The sequence below is a fragment of the Etheostoma spectabile genome, chromosome 20 (assembly GCF_008692095.1).
Source record: "Etheostoma spectabile isolate EspeVRDwgs_2016 chromosome 20, UIUC_Espe_1.0, whole genome shotgun sequence".
Taxonomy (NCBI): domain Eukaryota; kingdom Metazoa; phylum Chordata; class Actinopteri; order Perciformes; family Percidae; genus Etheostoma; species Etheostoma spectabile.
The window spans coordinates 1640252-1659250 of NC_045752.1; the positions used below are offsets into that span (position 1 = coordinate 1640252).

The 18999-nt window shown below is 38.2% G+C and overlaps 1 protein-coding gene across 1 annotated transcript; it reads left to right on the forward strand.

Moving 5' to 3' along the window:
• The first annotated feature begins 52 nt into the window (after positions 1-52).
• On the forward strand, positions 53-16085 carry afg1la (AFG1 like ATPase a). Its single transcript, XM_032500855.1, has 13 exons — positions 53-251; positions 894-1099; positions 3327-3378; positions 3488-3589; positions 8293-8423; positions 8531-8630; positions 9225-9283; positions 9379-9461; positions 10047-10117; positions 10218-10318; positions 14067-14207; positions 14306-14416; positions 15043-16085. The coding sequence occupies exons 1-13, from the start codon at positions 125-127 to the stop codon at positions 15178-15180; spliced, it is 1422 nt and encodes a 473-aa protein (XP_032356746.1). The 5' UTR covers positions 53-124; the 3' UTR covers positions 15181-16085.
• Positions 16086-18999: the final 2914 nt, after the last annotated feature.

The following is an 18999-nucleotide window of genomic DNA, read 5'->3' on the forward strand; positions in this document are numbered from 1 at the left end:
ACAGGAGAAGAATAAATCCAGGACGACTGAACGAAAGTGCGCCCCCTGTTGGCCGACTACGACACACGCTTCTGTTTGTTAGGTGTTTGCTAATAAAGTTACGTGGACGAAATTTGAAATCAAGATGGCGGTGTGCATACCGCTGTCTGTCAAGATGTCACCCTCAGCTTTACTGGGCTTTAGATGTCTTTTGACTAAACAATATTCCTCCAGAAAGCTGCTAAAATCTTTGACAGAGGTCTGCAGACGAGGTGAGACGAGTTTTTTTGTGAGTCGTGTTGATGCTGATGGTGCAAAGCTAATCTCTACTGACAACTCGACCTAGCTCTTCTTTTCATTTACACTTTGCTGTAGTTTCTATTCTCTTAAAGTTAACCTGAGATTACCAGAAATATCTTACCTTCTGTACTAACTCCCCTTGGTGTTCTCACTGGTTCTATCAAATGTCAAACTAGCTATCCCTTGCTAACTATCCCTTGCTAACCTTTGGTCCATAGCAGCAACGACAGACAGACAGATGCAGAAGAGTGCAAATGCTTTATCTATTCAAGTACAACAAGCTACACAATATATAAAAAATAGAATCTTAAAATTACATAACTTTACATATACACTAGTAAAAGGTTTAAGTTGAAAACTGTCCAGACAGACATAAAGACGTGGTGTATTGACCATACAGGCAAGCTAGCAAAATGGGCAGGTGGCTAATATAGCCAGTAAGTAAGGGAGTCGAACAGTGCCAGTCCAGTCCAGTCCAGGGTAGTTTATGTGTATGTATAAAGGCACCCATATGTAGGCATGGTACAAAGGGCAGTGTGCAAAGCAGACAAACACTTATTGTAAGGTCTAAAGTTATCACAGTTATCTCATCTGTGCTGTTAAATGGATTAAAGGTTGCTCGGTGAAAGCCCAGCAGGCGGTGGAGGAGAGCGGGGCAAGCCCCACCAGGTTTCGCAGCCCTCTGGATCACTACAACGGGCTGATCAGAGACGGGTTGCTGCGGGAGGATGAGCACCAGAAAGCGGTGCTGCAGACACTGGACCAGCTCCACCAAACACTCAGAGGATACAGCAACACACCGACATCTTTCTTCTCCAAGGTAGAGCGGGAACACCCCAATGATGGCTGATGTTTTCATCGTTTTAATTATTAGCTTGTCTTTTTTTGTGATTTTAACAATTTATTTTTTAAACAACACATACTCTTATACCATACATAATTTACAACATGAACACCCCCCTCTCCCTTGTCATCACCGCCCACCCAGACAAAAATCAAGAAAAGATGACACTAACTACAATATTCAAGACAACAAAATTGACAGTAAACCAAACAAACATGTATAAATGACAACACCATAAACCCATCATATATGTCTCTCCCCAGCACAAAGCTTCGTAGGAGCCCTCCAGAAAGCTAGGGTACTTCCCCCATTTTCTAGTATATCATCCGATATGTACATCCAGTCTAGCAAACCGTTTGTATGACATTTCTTTTTTTTTTTAAACGTCAGATTGACGGCCCCCAGTCATTCCTCCATCCTCTTAAATATTCTGCCTGGCTACCATTAATCCAGTCTGGACCCAGCTTCTTATGTGATAGTCCTTCTTATGTGATATCCAGCAAACCCACCTCCTCGCTCCCCCCCTTGTCCCTTACTAACTGCTTACTTGAAATAAAAGACTGGTTCACCTCAAACTTCCTTAAACTAAACAGTGATAAAACCGAACTCCTCCTCGTAGCCACCAAATCCACCCTATCCAAAATCAATAGTTTCACTCTACCTATCGACAACTCCTTGGTCTCCCCTTCCCCTCAGGTCAAGAGTCTGGGCGTCATCCTCGATTCTTCCCTCTCCTTTCAGTCACACATAAATAATATCTGCCGGTCTGCATACTTCCACCTACGCAACATTAACCGCCTCCGTCCGTCCCTTACCACTCACACTGCCTCCATCCTTATCCACAGCCTCATCACCTCCCGCCTTGATTACTGTAACTCTCTCCTTTTTGGCCTTCCTCAAAAATCCCTCCATAAACTTCAACTTCTTCAGAACTCAGCAGCTCGTGTCATCACCAGAACCCCCTCTTTCCATCATATAACCCCGGTTCTTCAGCAGCTCCATTGGCTCCCAGTTCAATTCAGAATACAATTTAAAATCCTTCTCCATACTTTCAAAGCCATCCATAACCTTGCCCCTCCATATCTATCAGAACTCCTACACATTGCCGTCCCCTCCCGCTCCCTCAGATCTTCCTCCTCCCTCCACCTCACTGTCCCCCATGCTCGACTTATCACCATGGGGAACAGAGCCTTCAGCCGCTCTGCTCCCCAGCTCTGGAACTCACTCCCACCCGACCTCCGCAATATCAACTCTCTCCCCCTGTTCAAAACTAGACTAAAAACCCATCTGTTCCAGCTCGCTTATCTGTAAATACACTGTTCCTGTTTTGTTTTGTTTTTGTTTGTTTTGTTTTTTGTTTTATTTGTTTTGTTATAACTACTTACACTTTTCTGTTCCCTGTATCTGTCTTTTATTGTCTGTAAAGCGTCCTTGAGTGTTAGAAAGGCGCTGTTAAATAAAATGTATTATTATTATTATTATTATTATAGTTGTCTTTTAATGCTGATATAAAATAATAATGTTACCCGTAGTGTACTGCTACCATGTCAAAACCTTGGTAGGCAAAATTAGTTTCCATTTTTTTAAATTGTTTTTTTGGATAAATGTGTTTTCCACTACCATCATTAAAACACTAAATGAGAATGAATAGTATAGTGGAATTATAGACACATGTACATCCATCTATGCCAATGAGTACTGAAGCTAAACAAACACCTTACTAAGACACTTTATATTGTTTTCCCTTCTGTTTACCTGTATACTCCGTCTATATTTGAAAAAAGGGGGCTTTGGAAGTTGTGCCCAAGTTTCTTACTGTTCTCTGGGGGCTTATACGACTTTTCCATTTGATATCACTTTTACTTAACTGTCTCTGTAATCTGTGTATAAATATATTTTGTTCCTTGATAACATTTTATTTGAGTATGCATTTTTCTTTTTATACATATTTGCGTGAGCATTGTTGGAGGGATGCTGAGAGCAAAGGATTCCGTTGCTGACTACAACAACTGCTTTTCTTTGTTGCTTGAAAACTTGAAACTTGTTGGTTTAGTAAACTCACCTACTTTGGTATGAGTCCTGCTCCTGTTTAAGTAATTGACTTTATCAATTCAAGATGGTGAGTGTTGTATTAAATTCTTTTGTAGACGTTTATTTATTTGGGGATCATTTTGCTGATTTTTCTTTTTTTTTTTTCTTTCAGTTATTCACCAAACCGGCTGCTCCAAAAGGTTACTACATCTACGGTGATGTTGGTAAGACATAAGGCCACAGAGTTACAAATCTATGTTACATTCCTCAGGCATTTTGTGTTTAAGTTTTTCCCAACTCACTTGCATGCATTCATGCTCTTTTTTTTTTCAGGCACAGGAAAAACTATGGTGATGGATATGTTTTATTCATACGTTGAGACTGAAAAGAAAAAGAGGGTTCATTTCCACGGCTTCATGTTGGACGTGCATAAAAGTGAGTATGCTCTGGTTTGTTTCAGAGATGCACATTGTCAGAGATGAGAAGCACCATTTACAGTCAATCTTTCTTTTATCCTAACAGCCACTAGGGGGCAAATAAGTATTTAAGCTTTGAGCAAATGAATGAATGAATGCATGTACGTATGAATGAATGAGTTCAAAGTGGATGAGATGTCTTCCCAGCTGCAAAGGGCTGTTTTGTGCAATGAGAAACTGCATGAGCAGGAACATTTTTGTGGTTGTTGTTTAAATCATACCAGGAAAGGGCGCCCATATAGAGGTTTACTCCTCAACGCAGCGGACCCCCTGCGGCCCTTTGTTGCACGGCATTCCTCTTCTCTCTCCTCTTCCATGTCTTCATCTGTCCTGTCAAAAATAAAGGCCAAAAAATAATTTTAAATTAATAAATCACACCAGGATATACATTTCATCATCCAAATTACATCAGGTTTACATAAACATTTGTCTTGTATTTTTGAGGCTGTTCCACCCACGCCTTGTTGCATTTCTTCATTCTTGTCACCGTTGAGCAGCTTTTCAAAAATAACATTTAGCCATAGTAAAAGTTTATTCAAATCCAGCTGACATCCTGCCTCGATTACATAGCCTAGCCTGAGATATAGTTATGTTGTTGTTTATAAAGTAATGCCACCAAAGGGCAACATCTGTGTCTTGGCCTACTCCTTTCCATTCATCATTAATTTAATTCATTTAATCACATGTCAGTGGTTACAGACAACTCACTGAATCAGCAGCTCTGAGCCCGCTGATATGCATCTATGACACTAGCCTAGTGGATTTAACCATCAGCTTTAGGTGTATTCACATATAAGCTGTTTTAAAAAGAAGAAGAAGAAAAAAACATTTTATCTTGAGAGGTTCTAGATGTGTTGTTTCGGTTGGGGTGAAACTTGTTGTATTGCATTTTATTGAATGCTTTCATTTCAGTACTGGTGTGAAAATGTATTCAAAGTCTTTAGAATGTGGTGTGTGGTGTGTGTGTGTGTGTGTGTGTGTGTGTGTGTGGTGTGTGTGTGTGTGTGTGTGTGTGGGTGTGTGTGTGTGTGTGTGTGTGGTGTGTGTGTGTGTGTGTGTGTGTGTGTGTGTGTGTGTGTGTGTGTGTGTGTGTGTGTGTGTGTGTGTGTGTGAGAGACAGTGGTGCTCATAAGTTTATGAACCCATGCTAAAGTTGACTAAAAAGGGAATTAAAAAAAAATATCTTTTAGAAATTAATTTTAATGCCTTCATTAGAAAATTAGGAAAAATCCAACCTTTAAGGACACCCATTTTCTTTGTGAATGAAAAATGTTTTGAATAAATAAATGTTCTTCCTTAAAATAGAGGGGGCATAAATATACACCCCCCTATGTTAAATTCCCATAGAGGCAGGCAGATTTTTACTTTTTAAGGCCAGTTATTTAATGGATCAGGATACTATGCATCCTGATAAAGTTCCCTTGGCCTTTGGAATTAAAATAACCCCCCCCATCAACACATACCCTTCACCATACATAGAGATTGGCAGGGGGAACTTTCCATAAGATCATCTCTCAATGCAAATCAAACCAGCCATTAGGCTAACTGAAATAAAACCATGCCAATCTCTAGGTATGTGATGATGAGGGGCTATTTTAATTCCAAAGGCCAAGGGAACTTTATCAGGATGCATAGTATCCTGATCCATGTAATAACTGGCCTTTAAAAATTAAAATCTGTCTGCTTCTATATGAATGTAACATAGGGGTGTGTATACTTATGCCCCCTCTATTTTAAGGAAGAACATTTATTTATTCATAATACATTATTCATTCACAAAGAAAATGGGTGTCCTCAAAGGTTGGGTTTTTCCTAATTTTCTAATGAAGGCATTAAGATTTTTTTATTCCTTTAGCATGGGTTCATAAACTTATAAGCACCACTGTATATATACACACATACATACACACAGTTGTGTTCAAAATAATAGCAGTCCAACATCCCTAACCTCATAAATCATATTTGTTTTGGTAGTGATATTTCTACACGGCAAATAATTTACTAGTAAGGGTTGTAGAGTCCTAGAAAACCAACAGACCCAACAGTCATGACATGCATGCTGCTCATTCTGTGTAATTGAAAGGGGCATGCTCATAATAATAGCAGTGTTGGGTTCAATTAGTGAGGTGATTCTGTGAAGAAACAGGTGTCAATTATGGTCCAGATTTAAGGAAGGAAGGCAGGAAATGTTGTGCGTGCGGGTTATAATACATTTCACACTGAAACACTCAGCAAAATGGGTCGTTCCAGACATTGCTCTGAGGAACAGCAGACTTTGATTAAAAAGTGGATTGGAGAGGGGAAAACATATAAAGAAGTGCAGAAAATGATTTCAAATGCCTTGAAATGGCATCCAAAGACTGATTGGCGTGGGAAAAAACGGTCAACTACCATTGGAAGGGTATTTGAGGAATAGCCAAAATGGCAAAGGCTCAACCAGTGATCAGCTCCAGGAAAATCAAAGAAGACTTAAAGTTACCTGTGACTACTGTTACGATCAGAAGAAGGCTATGTGAAGCAAAGCTATCAGCTAGAAGCCCCCCCCCCAAGTCCAAGTGCTGGAAAAAAAGACACATACTGACTGGCCAAAGGAGAAATTGCGTAACATTCTGTGGACTGATGAGAGCAAAATTTTACTTTTTGGGTCTAGGGGCCGCAGACGGTTTGTCCGACAACCCCCATGCACTGAATTCAAGCCACAGTACACCGGAGACAGTAAAGCAAAAACCATGTTTTGGGGATGTTTCTCATACTGTGGTGTTGGGCCCATTTATTGCATACCAGGGATTATGGATCAGTTTTGATACATCAAAAATACTTAAGGTCATGTTGCCTAATGCTGAAGAGGAAATGCCTTTTGAAATGGGTCTTTCAACAAGACAATGACCCAAAACACACCGAGTGAGCAAGGACTTAGTTCCAGATGAACCAGATTGATGTTATGGAGTGGCCAGCCCAGACCTCAATCCCATAGAACACTTGTGGGGTGACATCAAAAATGCTGTTTCTGAGGCCAAACCCAGTAATGCAGAGGAATTGTGGAATGTACTGTAGTTCAATGGTCCTGGGCTGGAATACTGTTCACAGGTGCCAGAAGTCGGTCGACTCCATGCAACACAGATGTAAAGCAGTTCTCAGAAATTATGGGTATGCAACTAAATATTAGTACAAGGATTCAAAGTAAAGCAAACCCTTGAGACATTTATCAGTTTATACAGTAAATGTTTGGGTTTGTAAAGAAAAATGCATACTGCTTTTATTTTTTAAAAAGCTTAATATTCCTTTTCCTTCACTTTCTGTAAAGATATAAAAACACACTTGATAAACTTTTGTCATGTTTTGATTTGGAATTGATATTATGGAATAAAAAGCTATTCTATTGATTTTGAAATTATTCACTTTTTTTTTTTTTTTAATCATGGTGTGTGTGTGTGTGGTGTGTGTGTGTGTGTGTGTGTGTGTGTGTGTGGTGTGTGTGTGTGTGTGTGTGTGTGTGTGTGTGTGTGTGTGTGTGTGGTGTGTGTGTGTGGTGTGTGTGTGTGTGTGTGTGTGTGTGTGTGTGTGTGTGTGTGTGTGTGTGTGGTGTGTGTGGTGTGTGTGTGTGTGTGTGTGTGTGTGTGTGTGTGTGTGTGTGTGTGTGTGTGTGTGGTGGTGTGTGTGTGTGTGTGTGTGTGTGTGTGTAGTGTGATCTAACACATATTCAGTGTATATTATATGCTACTGACAAAGCACTTTAAATGGGTCCAGTAAAAGTCTTGAGTATATTTCTTTTATAAAGTTAGACTAAACAATAAAACAGCAAATAGCTCCCACTCTACAATGGTGCTCAGAAGTTTATGAACCCATGCTAACGTTGACTAAAAAGAGGAATAAAAAAAAAATCCTCTTATGGAAATTGATAAAAGAATGGGAAAAATTCAATCTTTAAGGACACCAAATTTTTTCTGAATAAATAACGTATCGTAAATAAATAATTGTTGTTGCTTAAAATATGGCATAAGTATACACACCCCTATGTTAAATTCCCATAGAGGCAGGCGGATTTTCATTTTTTAAAGGCCAGTTATTTCATGGATCAGGATACTATGCATCCTGATCAAGTTCCCTTGGCCTTTGGAATTAAAATAACTCCATCACATACCCTTCACCATACATAAACATAGGCATGGGGTACTTTCCATAAAATCATCTCTCAATGCAAATCAGGCCAGCTATTATCTAACTGCAATAAAACCATGCCACTCTCTATGAATGTGAAGTGTATGTGATGATGAGGGGTTAGTTTAATTCCAAAGGCCAAGGGAACTTTATCCCATGAAATAACTGGCCTTTAATAATAAAAATCTGCCTGCCTCTATGGGAATTTAACATTGGGGGGTGTATACTTATGCCTCCTCTATTTTAAGGAAGAACATTTATGTATTTACAATACGTTATTCATTTACAAAGAAAATTGGTGTCTTTAAAGGTTGGATTTTTCTAAATATTTTGAATTAAGAGACATTAAGATGAATTTCCACAAGTTGATTTTTCTTATTCCTCTTTTTAGTCAACTTTAGCATGGGTTCATAAACTTCCGAGCACAACTGTATATTAAAAGTGCATTGAAATATACAAGTTAATGAGACAACTTTTTCTTCCTGTTTTTTTATTTTATGTAAGGGATCCATCGGCTGAAACAGAGCATGCCAAAGAGAAAAGCAGGCAAAATGGCCAAATCCTATGACCCCATTGCTCCAGTTGCCGAGGAGATCAGTGAGGAGGCCTGTCTCCTGTGCTTTGATGAGTTTCAGGTAATTGTGTTTTCTAACGATCCTGCATACCACATATGCCATGTAACCTCTAACCTGTTGTTCCAGTGCTTTACCAAAAGTTAAGTTACTTGTAACACACATTTTAGGTCACTGACATCGCTGATGCCATGATTCTCAAGCAGCTCTTTGAGAATCTGTTTCTGAAGGGTGTTGTTGTTGTGGCTACTTCCAATCGTCCCCCTGAAGGTAAGTAACAACACAAATGTTCAAAGTAAATTTTCACAAGTTAATAAGGCAGAGAGTTAAAGGGCCCTCTTTAAGAAAAAAGGCAACATAACTCTACTGAAAACATTTCTCTTGTCTGCCTAAATGCCATCATAAACTTTTCTTGCTGCTTGACTTGAACACAACTGATGTCAACGGTTCATGTCTTTGATCTACAACCTCTAACTCATGGTGTCAGAGTAGGAATTTGGTCACAGTTTTACCAATTAAGAATCACATATTTTTTTAAGTCCGTATGGCCAAAGCACTTTTCTGTGGTGCCTCAGACTACAAGTGTGCATCCAGATTTCTTATGACGTAAACACAACTTTGATTGAATTCAATTAAACCTTTATGTTTTAAATCTAACACATACAGTACATTGGGCCTTCCTACACACCAATGCATCAATGCTTGTTTTAATAACCTAGCAACGTACAAAATCCCCTTACGTGACATTCAAGATTGTTGACAACAGCATCAATACAACATTAGGCAAACATTACTTTAAATGGCCCTGTACTTTTTCAGTGTAAATAGGAAAGTAAAAACTCATGGCCCACTCTTTCCCCTCAGACTTATATAAAAACGGGCTGCAGAGAGTAAACTTCGTGCCGTTTATTGCTGTGTTGCAGGTAAGAAAGGAGCTGTGTGTGTGTGTATAAATATATAATTTCTTCCTTTTTATTTTAAAAGCACCTATTGTCAATCATTTGTCTCTCACATGCAGAAATATTGCCAAACTCTTCGCCTGGATTCTGGGATAGATTACCGCAGAAGGAACAGACCCTCTGCTGGAAAACTTTACTTCCTGTAAGAAATCCATAAAGTGAAACCATCAAGTCATTGCAAGCCATATTTTGATCTGTTGTAGAGCCTGACTGATATATCGACGGGCCGATATTGTCGGCCGATATTAGACATTTCCCAATCTATTGGGATCTGCATTTATAATGGCCTTTAAAAAAAAATATATAAATGTTCATTCATCAGAATCATTTATTATGACAAATAAAGGATTCTGATAAATGAATATTTAAAAAATAAAAACAGATTTTTTTGTGTTAATGTCTTTTTGTTCAAAGGACTTTTCATATCAATATTTCATTTATCAGAACTTTAATATATTTTGATGTTCCTCTGTTCTGTTGTGACAATAATTCAAATTATTATCATATTATTTTAGTGAGAACTCATAAATCACTACAAATAACAAATGTTAGGGAAATCTGTTTATGTTATGTAACGCGTTTCTGGATTTAAAAAAATATATATACCGGCCAATATATTGGCATATCAGATTTTTAAGTAACCAAATATTCGTATCAGTATTGGCCTTAAAAATCCTTTATTGGTCGGGCTCTAATGTGTTGTGTATTAATGTTGCATTTACTGCAGCGCCAGTGAGCCTGATGTAGAAACAACACTAGACAAGATGTTTGATGAGCTGGCTTTTAAGCAAAATGACAGTAAGTGGACATTTGACTTAATTCTGCAGCTGAAATGTAATGTGGTTTTCAGCAGTCCTTTGTATCACATGGTGTCCTTACATACTGTTTTCCCCCACAGTAACACGGCCTAGAGTATTGAATGTTAACAACAGGAAAGTCCGTCTGAACAAAGCATGTGGGACCATTGCAGACTGCACGTTTGAGGAGCTGTGTGATAGAGTAAGTCCCTCTGACTTTTTAGATACAAGTTGTGTGATGGATAGGATGACATAACTGTGGCAAAACTCTTGTGCATCAGTCTTGACTTTTTGGCGTCTTAGAGTGCAGACACACTCATAAAAATAGGGGTGGGAAAATTCTGTAAACAGTGACTGAAAGTGGATGGGAAAATGGACAACAACTTAGAGTTTAGACAAGAAAAAAACAAAAATGGCCAAAAGGAAATAAATAATTAAATGTGTATACACATGATCTAATAAGACATACGTAAAATAATAAACACTTATCTACTTTATCACATTACATCTGACCACCTCATGTTCTAAGAAGCCAATTCTCCACCTTTAAACATGACATTCAGACATGGACGAGTACTGTGAGAGAAGGTGACTTACACAAGCATGTTTAAGGCTTGAAGGTGCTCTAAGCAATGTTTGGTGACGTTACTTCTTGTTGACGTTCAAAGTATTTTCAAACAAAACAAGGCTAGCTTGCCCTTCGCTCCTCCTCATCCCGTCCCCTCCTTTCTGTGCTTCCGCTCACTGACCCCCCCCAACCCCCACCCCCAACTCCTTCTGGTTGGTTATTGACTGGAACGCAGGAACACTGTTTGTGTATGCTTTGTGGTGCAGGTGGACACAGTTTCTTTTTGTTGCCGTGAGATCGCGTTTTTTTACAGTGTTCTGGGGACAGGCAGCTCGCAGTTAGTGAGGAGATGTTTTTTACAGTGTGTTCTGGGGACAGGCAGCTCGCAGTTAGTGAGGAGATGTTTTTTACAGTGTGTTCTGGGGACAGGCAGCTCGCAGTTAGTGAGGAGATGTTTTTTACAGTGTGTTCCGGGGACAGGCAGCTCGCAGTTAGTAAGGAGATGTTTGCTGTATGTGACAACAAATGATGTTGCCTAAAACACGCGGGACATCGCTTAGAGCAGTGATTCCCAAAGTGGGGGTCGGGACCCCCAGGGGGGTCGCGAGCCAGAGAGGGGGGGTCGCGAGTTGATTTCCAGAAATAAAATAAAAATTTAAAAACGATTAGAAATAGCATATGTTAGCCATGATTTTAACACAAGATAAAACTAGTGGCTTAATTTAAAATAAAACCAAGCAACTAAATAAAAAGGGAACAGCTGTTTTGATTTTCTTTCTTTCCGAGTAGCGGTCTCCAACATTAACACTACAACTGCCGGGATTCCGGTCATTTTGACCGCAAGATTCTAAACTCTATAATCTGTCATGATAAACACCTAATTGCAATTTTAATGCAGGTATTGTATTAGGATATCTTTAGAAAAACGAAATAACACCAAAATGTAAAATTTAACGTGTTTAATTTTACACTTGAGTTGCCCAGGTGTTTCAATAACTCATATCATGGCATAGTAAAACGTAATAATTCCATTCACATCTGAAAAATATGGTATGTAAACATGCAAATAACACCTAAAATTAAAATCTTTGAACATTTATAACCTAACCTAACCTGTCACTGCCTCTGTGTTGGTGTCTGCTGTGGTGCGCACTGCTCCTCGGACCGCTGCTCGGACCGCGCCCCCCCCCCGCTCCCTTTCCTCCTCTAAACTCGTGTCTCAGCTCCTCTGCCAGTTGCTGCCTGAACTTCCTCCAGACAATGTCCCTGCTGGTGCCCTCCTTGGAGAGGATGTGTGTGATTCCAGCCAGTTTGAGGATGTATAAAGTTGTATAAACACGTAGGCAGCCACCGGCCATCTAGCTCCGTGTACCGCGCCTTCCACAGAGCGAGCGCCCGGCGCTGCCTTCTGATCCAGAACGGAGTCCATCCACGCCGGATTCATTGTGGTAGCTAGCGTTACCGACCCTGGCGTTACCTTCGGCCCATCGCTGATGCCCACAGTTGTTAATCCAGACCGCTTATGACGTTTCTTTGACAGAAGATTTGCATCTTCAACCGTGCGAAAGATTAAAACCAAAACCACGAAATACCGAATACTGTATAGCCGAAATAGGTAAAAGGGATTTTATTTTTTTTGGCCTAGTATGTAATGTATATAAAAACTATTTTAAATTAAAATATAGAGCTTTTTAACTTGCTGTGCTCCAAACATACTGCACATCCACCTCATTAGGTGAGATTAAGTTCAAATTAAAGTAATGAGTAAATTACTGTAGAATAATGTCATGGCTGTTGTGTTATTTTGTGTTGTCAATATGCTCATGTTTGGATACGCTTGTAGTGCGTGCGCGGTTGCGCGCAATATTTATAGTGGGGGGGGTCGCGAGTCACTTGCACCGTTACTTTGGGGGTCGCGGGCTGAAAGTTTTGGGAACCCCTGGCTTAGAGCACCTTTAAGCATGGAATGACTTCAAAATAACAACAGTTGACAAAACAACAGTTTGACAACATATGTCAAAATCTAACAAAATTGTTGCGTCGATTATCGGTTTAGGATCGAATCGTTGGCCTCTGAATCGGAATCGAATCGTGAGGTGCCCAGAGATTCCCACCCATACAAAAAGAAAACACGGTGGTTTGTCACATTATTTTGCATTCTTTATCACATAAATCAGGTTTTTGCTCACAATGTCGGTGAGCAATGGTACTCAATTGTCTGCATGTTATTGTTGTATTGAATGTCCAGAAAAAACTACGCTGCACTCCAACATCTGAGGATGTCAAAGCAGTGTTCATAAGGGACAAGCCTTTTGCAACAGTCTGGCCTTTCTTTGTTTTCCCAGGAATTTCAGATTGATGGTGGACAATTTACACCAGGTTTGCGTTATAACTGGATTTCTGCATACAGTTGACACAAATTCCTGCTATAATGTCCTTAAAAAGTTATAAAATCTGACGTTGCGTGAAAACCCGTTGTACTGTACCCTTCAGAGTCAAAAACCCACACAGAATGACACTATCACATACTGTATACTGTAGCTCTATCATGATAATGTTGATTTAAATATTAAAACATCTAATCTTCGCCGCTGCACCGTTACACCAAATAGAAACAAATTAAGATTTATTGTGTCACTTTATACACCTGTCCCTGTATTTCTTTCAGCCTCAGCTTATTTGGTTCCTTCTGAAATGCTGGCAACTCGACCAGAATTTAAAACCAAGTTCAACCGGTTTGCACCGTTATTGGTTGTGTGACGTGTCACTCTCAAGTGGGGACAACAGCATCATAAAGTCACAGGGCACAAGCATTTTTAGACAAAATGTGGTTTTATTAAAACGCAGGAATAAGAAATTTTACAGCAATTTAACCCTTGAATGGTATTCGGGTCAAATTGACCCAGTTCAAATTTTTACAATAAGAAAATGGTACAAATATAATTTTTTTCTACCTGAAAATAAATGGCCTTACCTTGTTTTCTGTGATAAACATGTATTCCTGACTCAATTCAGGAAATTATTCTGGATATGAGCACTTATGTTTTTTCCATAGTGGATTTTTTTAACATGAATTATAACCTTATGACAAAAAGGGAACTACACTTCCATTTTTAATTGTGTTCTAGAAGACTAGAAAAACATATATGTTACCTCCATTTTTGAAATTGAAAGACAATATTTGTTCATGGATTATGAAGTAAAAGTTTATATCAGAATTGTTTTTAAAAACCCAAATAAGTCTCGGGTCAATTTGACCCAAGGGATACAAGAAGGTCCCAAAAGTGAAGACAATACAAGGGTTAAACTGGTGCGCTGGCCAATAATTAGGGCTATTAGCCATATTATTGTGATGTCCAGTGTTTTAATGTGAATGTCTCAGCCTTTAGGGGCCAGTGACTACCTGGAGTTATCCCGGCTGTTTGACACCGTCTTCATTCGACACATTCCTCTGCTGACGCTGAACAAGAAAACTCAAGCCAGGCGACTCATAACGCTTGTGGACTCCTTCTACGACCACAAGGTACACTGCTGCTATTTGCATTCCCACTTGACCTTCACTAAAACACCAAGTCTTAGCTATTTTTTGGGGATGTTAATACTACTTTTGTCATGTTTCAGGTGCGGGTGGTGATTCTTGCAGATCATCCACTGGATGATATCTTTGTGCACAGTGATGATCACGGTCATGATGAGAGCCACATTCTGATGGACGACCTGGGGCTGAAAAGGGTGAGAGGAGCTCTGACTGTGTTTTCACAGCTAAACCAGTTTTTAATGTTTGGTGTGTACTTTCAGTCGTTAAGTAGATGATTAAACTGCCTCAGGCCGTCGGCTGGCAATGAGTAGATCTCAAAACACACCACTGAATGTTAGTCAGTCCACTTTGTTGCATGCACTGCAAAATCATATTTACCATCTTTTAACTTTAACTTAAATTTCAATCAACTTTCCCTTTGCCAAAGCATGCTTAACCCTCCTAAGTGTGTTACTTTAATAATTGAAACCAATATATGTATTATTTAAACTGCATCTCGATTTGGATTGGCATTAGAGAATACATATTGAAAAATCCGGGATACGTGCATCAGATTATTTAAAAAAGAAAAAAAGAAAAAATAGAGAAATGTCCCAAAATGCCCCGTGTCAAAAAACCACAAATTTCACTGAAATCTCTTAACAAGTTTTTGGGGATATCATGCTTAATAACTAATAAACGCTTGGGGCCCTTTGTTGCATCTCTCTTGCCCTTATTTCCTGTGTTCTCTTTACTAACACATCTAATAAAGGCAAAACACGTTTAGCATCCCGAGTTTCCGGAACCGATTACATTTTTTAATTTGATGTGATTTTAACAGGATGAAGCCAGCAGTCTGTCCATCTTCAGTGGAGAGGAGGAAATGTTTGCCTTCCAGAGGACAGTGTCTCGCCTCACAGAGATGCAGACAGAAGAATATTGGTTGGAAGGTGACAGAAGTACTAAATCACAGGTGTAACATTTTTAAAAGTGGACCATATTACACAACCTCCATATATTCACAAACTGAACTCTTCTCTGCCAAAAAACAGCCCAGACTGAACACTCCTCCTACTCCTCTTATTTGACACAAACCTAGTTAGACTGCTCAAAAGTTTGTGAGCAAATGCTGTACAGAGAATATTTATTGAAATCTTAAAGCCTTTTATGACTTTCTTGTGACATTGCACTTTACACATCCTTTTTAAGATCAACTTTAGGGTGTCATATTGTTTTTAACTCCATATTATATAGTGGTCCAACTGTATTTACTTTTATTAACCTGTGGGAAAGAGCTGGACAGCTTTTAGAAATGGATTCCCAAAGGACTTTAATGAAGATTTCGGGGCCTTTCAATTGTGTCTTGTGTCTTAAATATGAAAATGCATCTCAATGAGTTGTTCATGATTCTAATGCAAGCCTAAATCCAGTGCCAGCAGATTGATCCCAAGATTTAAAGCTGTTTTTTTCTGATTTATGTGGATGGTGCTTGTGAAATGTTTGTCTCACAGATGCACTGAACAATAACATTTGACTCTATTTAACATTATCTTCATTCGGCGGATAAAAAGGAAACGTGTATCATAGGAAGTCTTTCTTAGATTTTATATTTCTTCCAGTGCACTATATTATATAATATATGTATCCATATATCTTCATAAAGGAAACAAACAAACGTTCAAGAGTTGGAGTTGGTTGAGGTCCGTAGCTGTGCCAGTCGGTCAGTATTACTGTAATGGACCCGTAATAACTTAACTAGGGCTGGGTATTGTTTTTCCTTGTACATGAATCTTTTCTTTATTTAAAACACTCAGTTATACACACTAAAAACAAAGGAGCAGTGTGGGAAGCATAAGTGAGAACAAGCTTCAAAGTTTATCTCAAGTACAAATAAAAAAACGTGTTATTAGGACAGTTGGTGGTATTTAAACTGTTGTTTTGTACAGAAACTAAATCTTAAGACCTTTTCTGAAGCTGTTTTATGTTGGAGGATTTATCTGCCTTCAACTGTGAATCAATTCAGTTAAATTATGTTTTTTAACTTGCAACAGCAATTTGGTGTCAGCTACATTACGTCTGTTTGGTCAAGTTTAATGATTCAGAATCAGAAAGGAGATTATTGCCACAGTATTAGCAGAGCCCAGCCATTATTGCCCTACGTGCAATTTCTCGATGATTGGTGTAGACATACATACATACATACATACATACATACATACATACATACATACAGTGGTGCTCATAAGTTTACATGCCCATGCTGAAACTGACTAAAAAGAGGAATAAAAAAATCCTGTTTTGGAAATAAATCTTAATGCCTTAATTAAAAAATGAGGTAAAATCCAACCTTTAAGGACACCAATTTCCTTTGTGAATGAATAATGTATTGTAAATAAATAAATGTTCTTCCTTAAAATACAGGAACTTTTCCCATGCCAATCTCTGTGTATGGTGTTAAATGTATGTATACTTATGCCCCCTGGATTTTAAGGAAGAACATTTATTTATTTACAACACATTATTCATTCACAAAAAAATTGGTGTCCTTAAAGGTTGGATTTTACCTCATTTTTTAACTAAGGCAGTAAGATAAATTTCCAAAACATATTTTTTTATTCCTCTTTTTAGTCAACTTAAGCATGGGCATGTAAACTTATGAGCACAACTGTACACACATACATACATACATACCTACATACCTTCATACATACATACATACATACATACAGTACATATGTACACAAACATATTAAACATGAATAAGAATTGAGGATGGACCTTTTTCGCAGCAGACATTTTGACTTGTCATAGTAAGAATAGCACAGCTGAAACTGATAACCTTAACGCTGGCTCAGTTCCATCAAGTGTCCCAGTAAGCTATTTCAGTGAGTCATGGCACTACCCAATGTGAGTTGAGTGCAGATGTGAGTCGCGCATGCAAGATGCTAATGAGAGACTTCTGTAGTGTTAATACAGTAAAAATGGACCTACATAGTTTGTCCACTGCTGGTTACAAGCTAGCAATCAAACACAACAAAGGCTGTCACCTGAATGGCGTTTTGAGCTAGCGTTAGCAATCAAACAATCATAGATAGCTAAAATGTTTTTTCTTTTAAAAATTCCCATCTTCCGTTATATAAAAAGTTTATTATTTTATGGATTAAAAAAATTTCAGTATGACCCATTTTGCCGTAAACCGTTTAAATCTGAACATGCGCAACTCACATCTGCACTTGACTCACATCGGGTGGTGCCAAATCAGCAAGCACAATACCAGGGCCTCTCCTACATGGAATGCAGCCATCATTAATGGTTTTGAATACATCTGTGCTTTTCCTGCTATGACATGTCAACATGTCTGCCGTGAAAAAGGTCTATAAATACAGAAACGGGGACTAATATACTATACTATATACTAATATTGAAAAAAACATCAGAATCCACCCTCACATTTGTGATACGTACGTAATTGTAGAATGTTAACTCCTCTTCAGGTCATTAAAAGACATGTAAGAAAATGAAATGTATAGTTTGCAGTTTACAACAAATGCCATTTATTTAGGTACAGTATCTACAGTTATTTTTGTTGCAACCAGGGTAGTAGCTGCCATGAATGACTTAATGAATGGGTAATTTGGGTTCTACATTATAAGGAACAAAACATAACAATTTCTACGAATTAGCAACTGACAAAAACATTTTCATTACCACTGAGTGCACTGAAGGGATGTTATGTGTATTTTTTGTGTGAATTTGTGGTTTTACAGCCTGGTTGAAGAATACAGTACACACCCCATAATTTAAAAAAAAGTATCACAAGGTGGGTATTTTGAAGTAAGATTTAAGTATGTTTAGATGCAAGTATTGTGAAGATTTGACTACTTTGACAACAAATGTATAAATGCATATATAAGATTCAGTATTTATCCACTGTCATTTTACTCCTAGTAATGTGGAAAACTGTTTAGTTTAAAACTGTTAGTGGGAGACAAGTGTAATAGAAAAATCCAAATACTTGAAACATTTTTAGAGATTTTATTATGACTTATTAAATATTTCTAACATAGGTCTTGGTTTCCACTTTAATCTTGCAGCAATATTCATGTTCCAGACTTAAAACTAATGTTGTGAAAATCTCTAGTTTTCTACAAAGAGGTAAGTGATTATTACTTCTACTTCAATAATTTAATATCTAAGTCAAATAACTGTAGACCACTTTAGCTTCAGTAGTATTTCGGAATATACTGTCTTCTGAAAATCCAACGCTGGTCATAGAAAAAGGTGCACACCGTGATGTCACTGGCCTGCGGACATCTCTTTTTTTTTAACAAAAGGCTTTATTGAACTTGTACAAGTTACATGTTATGACATACATTAGAGAGCACAAGAGATATATACGAACTACAAAATTACAAAAACATGACAGTTTACATTATAAAGTGCAGAGAGCGGTTAAAGTGCATGCGTTAAAGTGCATGTGCTAATAGTGCAAAGAACAGACCATAAAGTGCAGAGTGCTAAACATTACAAATTAATAATATCCCAAGGAAGGAGCTGATTTTTATCCAATTTTTTTCTTCTTCTTAACTCAGTGATGACTTGTTTAAAAACGTCATCACTGGTTATGACAGTTTGTTGTATTATCATACAGCACCTAGTCTTCCACAGTTTAAAACACACAATACATATTATAATTTGCAAAAGTTCTTTTTCTTTTTTTAACACACTCTGGTCCATTATACAATACATTACACTCTTATAAGTCACATTAAATTTCACACCACACACTCTCATTTTT

What these genes read in the sequence shown, in the direction of transcription:
- afg1la (XM_032500855.1), top strand. Translation starts at nt 125, where the DNA reads ATGGCGGTGTGCATACCGCTGTCTGTCAAGATGTCACCCTCAGCTTTA. An exon ending in TTCCAATCGTCCCCCTGAAG is followed by an intron (nt 8,631 to 9,224) that starts GTAAGTAACAAC and finishes CTTTCCCCTCAG; the next exon opens with ACTTATATAAAAACGGGCTG. An exon ending in TTGAGGAGCTGTGTGATAGA is followed by an intron (nt 10,319 to 14,066) that starts GTAAGTCCCTCT and finishes TGAATGTCTCAG; the next exon opens with CCTTTAGGGGCCAGTGACTA.